This window comes from Miniopterus natalensis, chromosome 2 (genome assembly GCF_054644295.1).
Source record: "Miniopterus natalensis isolate mMinNat1 chromosome 2, mMinNat1.hap1, whole genome shotgun sequence".
Lineage (NCBI taxonomy): Eukaryota > Metazoa > Chordata > Mammalia > Chiroptera > Miniopteridae > Miniopterus > Miniopterus natalensis.
The window spans coordinates 13,173,961-13,187,948 of NC_142082.1; the positions used below are offsets into that span (position 1 = coordinate 13,173,961).

The window sequence follows — 13,988 nt, forward strand, 5'->3', positions numbered from 1 at the left end:
TGTCCAGGAGGCCGCCTGCAGTCGGCGCTCGCCGGGCCGCAGTGCGAGCCGCAATGCCCGGCTCCTGAAGGCGCAGGGCTCGCTGGCGGCTCCTCCCGGGCCCGGCCCCAGCCCCGGCCCCAGCCCCGGCCCCGGCCCCGGCCCGGCGCGCACGCAGCCCCGCCGCCCCGCAGAGCCGCCGCCCGCCGCCCGCAGCCGGGGCAGCTCGCCTGCAGCAGCAGGAGCGGAGCAGAATGATCCTGGTGCCAGGGCTGCCCTGAAGTCCTTTGCGGAGATGGGGGACCCTGAGGCCCACGTGATGGCGCGGCCCCTGAGAGCCCCTCTCCGGAGGTCCTTCAGTGATCACATCCGAGACTCCACTGCCAGAGCCCTGGATGCTATTTGGAAAAACACCAGAGACAGAAGGCTGGCAGGTGAGGGGCCAAGGGGAGGAGGGGGGATGGGAAGTGTTAAGAGGAAAACAATTAAATACACAGACACAGTTATTAACTCGAATAATGTATGACCTCATCAGCTGGGCAAAGTTCATCACTGTCAGGGCAATGATTTCAGTCGCCCTTCCTCTGCTGTGTAAGGCTTCTGGAGTGTTTGGATTTGGGGGTGTTTTTTCCTGTGATGCCTCCGTCTGATTATTTCTAGATAAGGTTTTATGAGAGGTGTTTTTTGGTGTTCTTTTAACCTTGAAAAGAAGAGCATGATCCCTGTGAGTATCAGGAAATCGGCGGGGATGACCAGCCGCAGGCAGACGCCGGGTGTGCGGGCTGGTCTGTCTCAGGTGACCCGGCGTGTGCGCAGGCGAGGGGCCGGCAAGGGCAGGGCTGCCCAGTCAAGGCTGCTGGTATTTCCTCTGGCAGCCGGGGGCTGTGCTGAGTTCCAAGAGGGTGTCAGGTATGCTCAAGGCAGGCATTTGAAATATAATAAAACATAACTACAGTGGTGCGACTCAAACGTCCCAGGGCTCATGTGACAGCGACCAAATGGCGCGCTGTGCTTGAAGGGGTGCCTAAGGAAACAGGAACTTCTGCCTGATTTTAACAGTATTGATAACTTGATACAAAAAACTCCAAATCCCAAAAAGTTCTTCCCATAGTGTTGAATGCCTCTTTCTTGTTTGCTTTCTAAGTGTCTACTGATGTCATCGACGTGGTGGGTCAAAGATTATGTTTTCTTAACCCCTTTGGTTAATCCAGTTGTTTTTCATATGCTGAATGAAGTTCGGCATTGTTAAAAATATTCAAAGTGACCTTCAAGTATCCATCCAGATTTCCATGCTGTTTGTTCTTGATAAAAAGATCATTTGACTTTCACACAACTGTCCTGACGTGACTTGAAAAGGGGAAATTTAAGGTTTGTGATCATGATAAAGCAGATTATGAAGATAACGTACTTGTTACATACCATGGTAAGCTGTAAATTTTCCCCAAATGTTCATAAAAATCTTTGTTAAACTAAACAATATTTCCCAGGACTGGGAGAGAATGAACAGTTTGTCTAACCATAGGTAGGGGCCATAGAGCAAAATATTTTAAATGTAACCACTTTAGTGTGTCTTTATAGTAAAATGTGATACCTTAAAGAAATCCCACTTTCCAATAAGGTGGGTTTTTTAAGGTGTTTTTATCTAGTGATAACAATTTGTACTTGGCTAGAGGAAGTTTAAGAAATAAGATATGGGAGTGTAAGAGCCACAACTATAATTGTTTGAGTCTTGAAAAAATAAGGTGATTGCTTTATTGTTGTCTTGTTTGATAAATTCATTGTCACAAATAGTGTCTTGTAAATATAGCACACAAATATCTTACTGTGGTTTGGTGTTTTAATTTGAAAGTAAAACTAATTCAAACATTCCTGTGTCCAGCTTCCCTGTATATTTTCATAAATGAGGAGCTTTTGACAGCTGTTGACTTCTTAGAATAAGGGTATGATCCCTGGAAAGTTGCTGTCTCTGACTTGTCATTTATCTGTTATATATTAGTGGTCTATATGGAGTCAAAAATATAGCATCGAATGGATAATACTTAGGGGAAAATAGTTACTTTTTATGTGTGATGAAACATTAAACATTTCCACAGCTCTGACTGCTCCAGGTCCACTGAAGGAAGAGAGTCTTTGTATTGCCCAGTTTTTCTAAGACCAGTATGACCTCAGGTACTTCACACAGTGGAGAATCCAGGTACTGTACTGGGAAAGGAAGGGCTCTGGCTACCACAATGGACTCTGATTACTGGGGACTCAGACCCTTTTTGTGTCCTCTCCTGTACTTGGCGCCTGGCTCATAGCTCATTAGTGTTTGTCAAACGGAAGCTGGTTTGGTCCACATCCAAGCCTCAAGAGCACTTATTCCTGTCCTTTCCCTCAAACTTCTTCCCTGCACCCAACCCTCCCACTGACCAAAGGCTAAATAGTAGCTGTTAATTATCCACAAAAAGTCACTTCTCCAAACACCAGGTACAATTTTTATTATATGTCATAACACTTCTTGCGGAATGGAGGGCAATAGAATGTCCCAACCTCCTGCTTCAGTTTAGGTTGTAAAATTAATTAGGTGACAGGTAAAAAGTGTTTTGAAACCTCTACATGAAAATACATCTGTAAATAGTACCTGAAATATTATTCTATGATGGTCACTACCTTCATGAAGGAGGACTTCCATCTAGTTTCTCAAAAACTAACCTGAGATTTCAGTTTCTTCTGTAGGTTTCATCTGACCAGTGTGTTTGGCCAAGAGATGAAGTTTTAACTTTCCTTGTTAGATATTTTCTCTGTCAGTTGATCTCTCTCTCGCTCCCTCTTTCTCTCTCTCTCTCTCTTTCTCTCTCTCTCTCTCTCTCTCTCACACACACACACACACACACACACTGTACACTACTTAAGAGTTCCAGTTCTGCCTTGCTGCTAGAAAGGCCTTCAGGTCGTGAGGAGTGACCGAACAGACTGTTGCGTTACATGCTCCTTTATTTGTAATTGCCTTTCTCTGCCCAACCACACAACCCATAGGGGTTTCTCTTACTCCTGTTCTCTCTGCAGCCACTATTCCCAACCCCACAGGTACACTGTCTTCTTTCCTAAAAGCAGAGGATGGCATTGAGTTTTCAGGGAATTGGAACTTTGAAGTTAACAGTGGGTGACAGATAGGGTCAGCAGCCCTTCTCTGTCTTACACTTCCCCTGTCCTCACCCACTCCTCTGTCGCTGCCTGCCTACCCTGGAGCACAGGGACATCTTGGCATCAGAGTGCATTCATTCCTGAAAACCTCTTGCCCTATAACCCTTTCATATAGGGTCATGTAGGAATTCTTAGCCTTTTTTGTGCCAATTGATCTCTAGCATTCTGGTGAGGCCTGTGGATCACTTCCCAGAATAATACTTTTGATGTATAAATAAAATACGTAAAATTATAAAGGAAACTGATAATAATGAACTACAGTTATCAAACACAAAGTTGGGATACAGTAATATAACATGAATGAATTACAAAGTAGACTATTTTGTTTAAAATATAAGGAAATAAATATAAATTAAGTAAATTTTAAGGATCCCAGAGTGCAGATTGTTATTGCTTAGCTAGAGTCAGAGCATTGAACCGTACAGTAACCTTTGATTCGTCTCCTTGTCACCCGCTGTTATAGACAGGGAGTACTGGGAAGCAACATGCAGACCCAGGTCACTAATGTGCAAACCTTCGCCTTTCCTGTTCAGTAGTTGAATGGGGCCAGCAAGGTCACATGAACGTCTGTGGGCAGAAGAACTGCACTCACGTGTGATCAGGGGCGGCTGTGATAACTACCATACCTGTGCAACAGGGATGTGTGTAAGTGATATTTTGTGATTTCTGCAACAACTGTAAATGAATGGAAAAGTCTGATTTATATGGTGACAGTCAAAGGGATAGCTAATACCATGGCGTATGGGAGAGTGCGGGGCAGCCTGTCAACATTCATTATTGGAAAAATAGGAAAGTTTCCATTAGAATTTAGTGAACTAGAAATGAAATTTTTTCTCATCCAAGTTCATGGACACCCTGAATTCTACCCATAGACTGTAGATTAAGAATCCTTGCTTAATACTTTCTGTGACTTCCAAATACTTCTAATCAAAGATTCGCAGAGACTGAGGTGTACTGGGCTGTCATACATGAGATGGCTAGAATTCCTTGATGTATATTTGACAAAACTCCACCAACGACTTTGAACTGATGCACCAGCAAGACTGCCTCTAAGGAAAAATAAAAGAAACTAAATTTCAAACTAGAAAGAGATAGTCTGAACGTAGGACAAAATCCAGACTATACATGTACAGTAGCTGTCATCAATTTGGAAAGTAGAATGAGAAAATAAACCAAAAAAGAAAACTAATATTTGTCTTTATTTAACATCTAATGAGGTAAGAACAACTTATATAGTGTAAAACACACTGATTTTAAAAAATATCCAATCAACCCTTTTTATTAGGGAAACATGACATAGAAGGAGACAGTCTAAATGCCTCATCCTGCTATGAGACGTGTGGCACCTCTTCTATAGCTAAACATTTAAGACAAAGAAGAACTGAATTGCCTATAAAGAAGGCAGAAAAATGTAGACAAGTCTCAATTTAGATGAGATTCAATGGACATGAAATAACTTCTTCAAGTATCTACATCAGGTTGGATCCCCCTGGGGTATTTTACTCAGCATTTTCTGTCTTTTGTGAAATAAATTTTTACATTTCGTCTGACTGGGTCTCCAGTTCACTAGCAGAAGGAATGCTTGACATGTCGTGTGATACGCTGGCTCTCAATTCCGTGGGGCATCAAGAATCCTGGCCCACTTCCCATGACAGGCAACCACAAACACTGACTCTTGTGAACTGTTTTCTGCTCATTGGTTCACAGTGCAAAGCAAGTAAGGGCATATGTAATGCCTTTTAATCAAGAGTGATGCATGCCTCAAAATATGCAGGCGCCTCCAGTAAACAAAGCCTTCCCTAGACGTATGCAACACTATAGAACATTTTAAAGGCCCTGAGAGGCAACCACTAATGATGCTTCATGAGACACAGTCACATTTCTGGAGGCTACACGTGAGCATGTATCTATTAAATTAGATACCATTATTTCCAATAAAAAGAGGAGCACGTTGATCTCAAAGCCAAGTTTGATGAGAGAAAACATAATACAGTGGCTAAGAGAGTTGGCTGAGTTCAGACTGCCTGGGTTTGAATCCTGGCTTTTGCACCAGATAACTTTGGGCAGGTCAGTCTATTTCTCACCAATAAAGAGGATGAGGATCGTACTATGCCATAAAATTGTTTTAAGGATTAAATGAGCAACTATGCAGCGTGCTCAGGAGAGGCAGTGACATATAGTAGGCATTCCATCAGTTTGGATTTTATAATGCCTTTCCCTTTTCCTTATGCCCTGCTTCCCTGGGAGCTTAGCTCTGTTAGCATGACACTACTATCATTTTCCTAAGCCTTTTGGTCAAAACTAGTTCAACCAGTCCAAAAAATAGAAATGAAAAGGTTAAAATTTTAATGGTAAATGGAGAATGGTAAATGTACCTCTGGAGAAAAAGAAGATTCTAATGGGGGTGATTTTTTGTGCAGACCTTGAACTCCAAACTGAAATGACTTGAGAATAACTGTTTTTGCCCATTCTTGAAGGAATCAGTCCTTGCATATGAGTTTGTCAGGCTAGATCTACAATATCTGAAAGTCATCCCAAGCGAGTTGGAACCTGTTTTGAAAATTGCTATATAGATGGAGCCAAACATGGAAAAGAGCAGCAGCACCAGCAAGCTGGGATTTTGAGCACGTGGCCCAGTTCTGGTATGGGAAAAAGTATGCTAAATGTCAAGGTTGCCATTTGAAAGGGATATTTTGCATGGCTCCCTTTCTGGAGCAAGATTTCTAGAGCTTTCTTCATTTGAAATAGTATGTACGAGCAGTCTGCATATTTTGCCAAAGGTTATAATACACAAATAATGAGATGTGTCCAAAGGCAAGGGCGTGGTAGGAGGGATATATGAATTAGTCACAGGTCTACTAAGGATCTGAAGCCGTACTATAGAGCCAAACTGGGTTTATAAGAGCATTCCTGGAAGTTCTCTCTTCCAGAGGAATTATTAAGGCAGAGATTGAAGTTAAATTTGACTTTGTATTTTCCAGTTTCTGATTGTAGTCACTTTTAATAATGATTAGTCATTTTTTTTCAATTGGGGTATAATTGACATACGTTCTATTAGTTTCAGGTGTACAACATAATGATTCAATATTTGTATATATTGCAAAATGATCACCACAATAAGCATAGTTAAGATCCATCATCATACATAGTTAAAAAATTATTTTTCTTGTGATGAGAACTTTTAAGATTTACTCTCTTAGCAACCTTCAAAAATAAAATACAGTATTATTAACCATAGTGACCATGCTGTATATTATATCCCCATGACATTTTATTTTATAACTAGAAGTTTGTAGCTCCCTTCACCTACTTGGCCTACCCCCAACCCCCAACTCTAGCAACCACCAGTCTGTTCTCTGTATCTATGAGCTTGGTTTTGTTTTGTTTTTTAGATTCCACATATAAGGGAGATCATGTGGTATTCCTTTTTCTCTGTCTGACTTATTTCACTTAGCATAATGCCCTCAGGGTCCATCCATGTTGACTGAAAATGGAAATATTTCATTCTCTATTTATAGCTGAGTAATATTTCATTGTATCTTTGTACCACATTTTCTCTATCTCTTCATCTATGGATGTTTAGGTTTTTTCCATATCTTGGCTATTGTAAATAATGCTGCAGTGAACATGGGGGTGCCTGCATCCTTTGAACTCATGGTTTTGTTTTCTTTGGATAAATACCCAGAAGTGGAATTGCTGGATCACCTGGAAGCTCTAGTTTTAATTTTTTGAGGACCCTCCATACTGTTTTCCATAGCGGCCGCACCAGTTTACATTCCCACCAAGAGTGCACAAGGGTTCCTTTTTTCCACAGCCTCTCCAGCACTTGTTATTTCTTGTCTTTTTGATAATGTCACTCCAGCAGATGTGAGGTGATACCTCATTGTGATTCTGATTTGGATTTCCCTGACAATCAGTGATGCTGAACATCTTTTCGTGTGCCTGTTGGCCATCTGCATGTCTTCTGTAATCTGTCATTCTTGAAGAACAGGGTGTGCCATCAGAGGGCATGTGGTGGCGCCCTTTGTGTGGTGGTGGTGGTGGTGGTGATGATGATGATGATGAGCTTGCACCAGTCCTTCTGTGCTCTTCCCCCATTGCTCATGAACAACTACTGATGTTTTTGAAGCATTTGTTTGGAATGATTGGTAAAGACTTAACCAAAGTTAACCAAAGAACAAAGTTATCTATCCCCTTGCTGCTCAGATACATGACTATAGTGCTACTGTTGCTCTTCTCAGGCACAGCCCAAGATTAGGGATGTAATGTAAACTAAAAAAATTTTTTGTAATATGAACTAAATCTGACACCTAGCAGTAGGTGGCTATTGTCATTTGGATACATGCTTTATGACAAGTAATATAATAGCAATCATTAAGTTGTCATTTGAGTGCCTACTAAGTGCCAGAACCTATGATAAGAGCTCTAAAGGCATTTTCCATGTAATGATCAAAATTAAGAGATATATACTACTATTTTTATTCCTCTTTAAGTTAGGGTCTTTTTTGGTAATACCTTAAAAATCTATTAGTGAATGTCCATGGACAGACCTCAGAAATATCCAACTCTGTCGATCATCATTAATTAATCTCACAAATATTTGTGGAGAACATACTGTGTGCAAAGCACTGTGCTAGGCACCAAGTGACCGATAAGACAGACACATTTCTTGCCTCCAGTCATGAATATGACACCTGGATTCTACCTCTGAACTTGAGGGGACCAGCATGGGTAATGTGGACTCTATTTCATTAAGGAGAAATGGTGTTTCCTGGACACTGAGGGGTGTGTAAAACTCATCACTGATTTCTCCTTTAAACCAGTGACAGGGCAATGGGAGAAGACATAGTAATAAGTGGCAGTATCAGGAAGAGCATATGTAACTTTCAAAATATATCCAGTCAATGTGTTGTTTTCATAGTACAAACTGTATGTTACGAAGTGCTAAAGAGAGAGTGAAAGCATGACTGCGAGGGAGAGATGGGCCATGAGTATAAAGGGTTAGAAACACCAGTTTAAAGTGCTGTGCAGATCCCTGTAGGTCAACATGAGCAGAGTAACCTGTAAGCCTAAATAAAGAAATCAGAGTGTCAGAGTGCCCCCACGGAACCAAAGAAGGTCCTCTCTGCAAAGAAAGGCCAGGCAAATTAGTGCATCTTCCCCAAGGAGCTGGCCATTCTCTGCCTAGGACAAAGACTCGTTGCTTCCAAAGTGCCATGAAGTCATACCTTTCATCACTTTTTAAGATGAGATGCTGACAAAGTGTACAAATGTCTAAAATATGTCACTATCTAAAATAAGGTTCTTTTGACTGATTCAAAAATCAGAATGAACTAAAATTGGAAGTTGTACTTTCAATATCTCAATCTGTAGGCAAGACTCTTCTCAGACTTCAACATACATGAGCTATAGAACTGAAATAGATTTTCCTAAGTCTGTTGTGATTCCATAAAATTTTTTTATGGAACCAAACTGGAACTTAGGACATTCTTTCTTCTCATCATAACTTTAAGAGAGATATCCCTATTTTGCTTTTTTTTTTTCAAAAAAGGAAAATAATGATGAATGAATTGTATTAAAAGCATGGCATGACTCCACAGGTACTATAAGGTACTTACTGAGCTGGTCAATATTTGCTCCCCACCCCGCTTTCTGCAGCATGAACTTACCACTGGTTCCAGTGCATTGTAACAAAAGGACATCCCCACTACTTTATCTTCACTAGCTTTTCTGGACTTCGTCAGAGTCATGCTCATTTGTCTCCTAATAATCCTTATTTATAAGTGAAAATTTCCTTGACACAACTGACTTTTAAAGTCATAATTATCCCTTTTCCACTATTGCTCATGGAAATAAAAACGTCTGAATCATGGCAAAGAGCCTCTATGCCTCTTCGGGGGGGGGGGGGGGGGGGGGGGCAAGGGAGAAAGAGATAGGTAACTATAGGTATTTTGGATTAAAACTTTTTTCACAGTAACATTGGTATGTTCAACCAGGTAAATTATTGGACATTTCCCAATATTTGAAGAAATTCTCACACTAGTAACTGGACTGACTGACCTGGTTGCTCCCTCCACTGAATAGAAATAAAAACATAAAGTGTGATTTTACTTCATTTTGCCCAGGAAAGTAGTGAGGTTTGCACTTTTTGACACAGTCATTGACTCCACCTTGCATTCAGTATAACTCAAATGTGTTCCAGATGGAACGTTCCATCAGGGCTTGAGAGTGGCAGTCAGGAAGTACTGAGCGAGAAGTCCATTTTTATGATTTGCCAAGATACTGACCCTGGCTCATTATTTGACAATAAAAATATCTGAATGTTAAATTCAGTGTCATGACAGAGTTGTCAGTTTTGATCCCCTATAGCAGTAATCTCCAATCAGTAAATCATTTAATGCAAGAACTGAAACACTCTTAATAAAAACAAATTAATGACTTCTAGATAATGAAAATCACCAACACATAGCAAAAAAAAACATGGCATATTATTGCTTGGTGATCTCTGAACATCCTGACACCACATAATCACTTTCTCTCTCTCCTTTCTCTGTCTCTTTAGGGGACTTATTATTAGCATGAGCACATCTATCAATAATACACACACATACGCGCACACACGCACGCACGCATGCCTCAGGAAGCCATGACTTCAAGGACCCTCTTTTCATAAAAGATTGAAGATTCCTGATTTACAGGATGCTACTATAAAAGCCACAATGTAGCATCTGGTTGTTGACAACTTGGGGTGAAGGCGGGGATATAACACAGTTAATGATGTCTAGACTTTGTTTTATTTTGTAGGTTTTTTTGTGACACATTTAGCTTTTTGCCAACAGCACTCAAATCCTGACTCAGCTATTCAGTGTGGTTCAGTTTATCATGATCCATCATCTCGAATCTGGCTTTGAATACCAGGATGTTGTAGGTCTAGATTGAAGTGTGACCTCTGAATGTTTTCCGTTCGCGCTTGATTACTATATCCTAGAGGTCTAGACAGTGTATTGGTTTCTCACCAACATAAACATCTGAAAAAAAAAAAAAAAAAAAAAAAAAACCTAGATGAGTAAGAACATTCCTAATCTACCTTTATAATATGCTATATTTAAAATAAAACTTTTTTACATGAAGTCCTCTCGGGTTGAAAGGATTCCACCAAACGTATTGTTTTTCAACTCTGATAAGACAGTCTTTGGACTATAAATTTTTCACTGATGAAAACAAGTTTGAACATGTCATTTTAGGCTGCATAGAAACATCTTTCCTTGGTGCTCTTACAAGAAGCTAGAATTTCATTTAGTGAATTCCAGCCAAATGAAATTAGCACATGCATGTTGACTCATGTACATAGCTCATGGATGGACAAACGAGATGACAAACCAATGGGGGCGGGAAAGGGAGGAGATGGGACAAACCCATAGCATGTGGGAATATGTATAATCAGGCCTTCTCAAGTTTTATTTCTCACGGGTTGATTTTCATATTCCAAGAGTTATTCATTATATTAGAACTATCTAGAGAGCTTGTTTAAGAACCATAAACCAACAGCATAGAGTACTGTGCCACACTGAGTCGGAAGGAGCATCTGGGGCCCTTGATGCTAGGGCCACAGACCACATTCCACAGAACACCAAAAAAGCGTGCCCACAGCCACAGGCGCCAGGTGGGGAAGGCAGAGGGATGGCAAGACCACCCATAGTGTGCCTTATTCATGTCTCTCTTTTTTAATATATCTTTATTGATTTCAGAGAGAGAAAGGGAGAGGGGTAGAGAGATAGAAACATCAATGATGAGAGAGCCATTGATCAGCTGCCTTCTGCACGCCCCCAATTGGGAATCGAGCCCGCAACCCAGGCATGTGCCCTGACCGGGAATTGAACCGCGATCTCCTGGATCCTAGGTTGATGCTCAACCTCTGAGCCATGCCGGCCGGGCCTTACTCATGTCTTTTGTATGCAGATGGCACATACAGCAATACTGTGAGAATAACACTGGAAATTTTATACTTCAATATTGTAAATTTACGAAATGTACATTCAGTAACCAATTTCAATTTATGTAATTTCAATTTTGTACATAAAATTAAGCTTCTTTCTTTTTTCTTTTTTCTTTTTTTTTTTTTTTCCTAGGGTAAAAAGGGAGATAAAGGATCATTTGTGTAAATTGATGATTTAGAATCCAAGACTGTCTCCAGCCAAAGCTCTTTGGCTCAGCTTAATCATTGCACAACCGAAGATAAACATGGAGGGTAAACTCCAGAAAAATTATTTCAAGGCAGTGCCTGAAAATCTATTCTTAAATTCCCTTTGCACCAGTTAAGACAATAATAACAGTCTGTGACCTGCCACTATGTGCATACCCCAAGGATTAGCTGGGACATCAGAGCCAAGTGTTAATAGGCTGGGAAAAGAAAAAAATAAACATTTAATTTTTTTTTTTTTTTTAAAGAAAAGGCATGAACAGGGGGTGAGGGTAAACCATGCTTGCTGATGTTGCCTTCTGGGAAACAAAGGTGTCAGAACTGCGCACCCACCTTCTCGGCCACACCACACACATTCCAAGCTCCCATTCTTCTGAGGCCACTTTGTAGGAAATGTTTTTATTTCTGTGACCCTGAGCATCACTCCCACTCTGCTGCATAAAGTGTTCTCCGAGTGAACCTTCATGGCCTTTCTTCCTCATTAATCTCTACCTCCAACCCGCACATACCCCGTCTCTCAAACTTCTTTTGTGACTACTCCTTTTCTTTACCCATTTGGTACTTCAAGTTAGAAGCTGAGTTTAGTAAGCTCATGGTGCATAATTTGTCCTGTGTGTGCATGCATTCTTCACCTTGTTCCATAGCTTCCTCTCTATTCAGACCTAAAATATTTTAACTGATTCATAAAACACCATTACTTGAGCTGTCCACTAATCTTCATATACAAGTGCATGTTTTTGAATCACAGTCACTTAGGTAAGGTCTCTGTTTTGAAATAGAATCTAGGAAAATGACATTTGACCACTTTTATTAAGATAGAAAAAAGCTGACCCCATACCTCCTACCAATTGAGTTTGAAGGGTCAGAAGCCAAGTGCTTTTAATAACTTTTTAAGAGTAAGTAATCCTTGCTCACTTTGAAGACTGAAGCATGTACTAATTGCTTTTGTAAAATGAAGGTGATGTTGCCATAGCTAATGGTCCATGCAGTCGGACCCTGGGACATTTGATCCCAGTGTCTCGTGTGGCTTAAGTTGATGTTTTCATAACATACTCATTGGTTTTGATTTGACACAGTTTGGGTAACATTTAAGATTGGCATTTTTGCTTTCCAAAAATATTTTCTCCAAAAATATCTTTCAATATGTTATCAATTAATTAATAGCAAGATGATTTTATTAATATTTTATACATAACAGAAACCTATGTATCATCCACTAACTTAAATAATAAAGCATTAAAGTTGCTGTTTTAAAATTTAAAATTACAGTGTGCCCCTCCTGGATTATATTCCCTCCTTCCTCCACCACCTCCTCCCTAACTCCCTTGAAATTCTTCAGTCCTGAACTTGGTGTTTAATTATTCCCAGTTTTGTACTCTTATTACATATTTAAATAGCTAAAGCAATATTAATTATTGTTTTGCACATTTAAAAGCTTTCAGTGGTACCATACTCCAAATATCCTTCTGCAGCTCATTTTGCTCAGGATTATATTTTTGAGATTTATGCATGTTGAAACATACAGATCACTTATTCTTACTGCTATTATGTAAATGTGCCATAATTTTTCCTTCTCTTCCTGAGAGGCATTGAGATTGTTTCCTATTATGTATTATTACTACAGGCACTTGCTGTTAGGAGTACTGTTGTCTGTGCCTCCATGTACGTGTGTCTGGCAGTTTCTCTGTGGTAGAACAACTCATCTAAGATATGTGCATCTTATGTGGCCAAATTGTCCGACATGTGTTACACACATGCCAGTGGTATAAAAGAATGCCCATTATAAAAAAGAGAAATTTTCAAGTGCTATAAAAGTCATAGAATATTTACTTTAAAAAAAACATAGAAATGTAAATTACATAGATATTAAAGTCAAATTTTTATATATGTAAATAGATTTATATGAATATATACATGCATATATACATATACACTATATAAACATACATATATAAATTTGTATAGTGTATCTCATATATAAATATATAATGAGGAGTTTTTTAATTAGTAATAAAATTAGCCAAAGACTAGATTCTAGCATAAGGTTTGAGATGAAGGTTATAAATAATAAATAATATTTCTCTCATTTTAGAGTGGTATTTTATATAGGGCAAGCTAAAATATAATTAAGTATCTATTTAAAGGTTATGATAAACATCAAGTTGATTTATGCCTAATTTTATCCTATATTCAAGTACAAATGCAGCCAAGGTAGGGAGGAGAACAGAAATGAAAAGAAAGTATCTGAGAATTAGGGGAAGAAAAAGAATGTGACTCAGAGATAACGCCCTCACGACAATTTATATTAAACCCTCACAAAAGCACCTAATAGAACAGCTCTTCCCCACCAAAAAATACCAAAAGAACCAAGAACGTGAAAGCTTCCATGAAGACCAGAGGTTCCTTGGGAGCAAGTGTGAAAGCCCAGCGTGGGAACCAACTATCCACGTGTTACTGAAAAGCAACTCTTTCCTGAAACAGTGAATAATTATCCTCAAGTGTAGGAAATATTCATTTGAAAAAATAAGCATAAATTGTATTTTTTGTTTTACGTTATTACATGAGTAAGTAGCAACACTTTATATTTACAATGTCTCCTGTAAGCAAAATATCACATTTTAGA

The 13,988-nt window shown here is 39.6% G+C and overlaps 1 protein-coding gene across 6 annotated transcripts in view; it reads left to right on the top strand.

Annotated features, from left to right (window-relative positions):
- DLC1 (DLC1 Rho GTPase activating protein) overlaps nucleotides 1-13,988 on the top strand; it is a 322,808-nt gene that overhangs the window by 170,960 nt on the left and 137,860 nt on the right. For 2 of the 6 annotated variants that reach the window (XM_016209041.2, XM_016209042.2), the window contains exon 1: nucleotides 225-413. The exons of the other annotated variants lie outside the window; for them this stretch is intronic. In XM_016209041.2, the coding sequence (XP_016064527.2) occupies nucleotides 275-413 (139 nt within the window). In that variant the 5' untranslated portion in view covers nucleotides 225-274. Of the gene's footprint in view, nucleotides 1-224; nucleotides 414-13,988 lie in introns of those variants that run through there. 6 annotated transcript variants of the gene reach the window in all.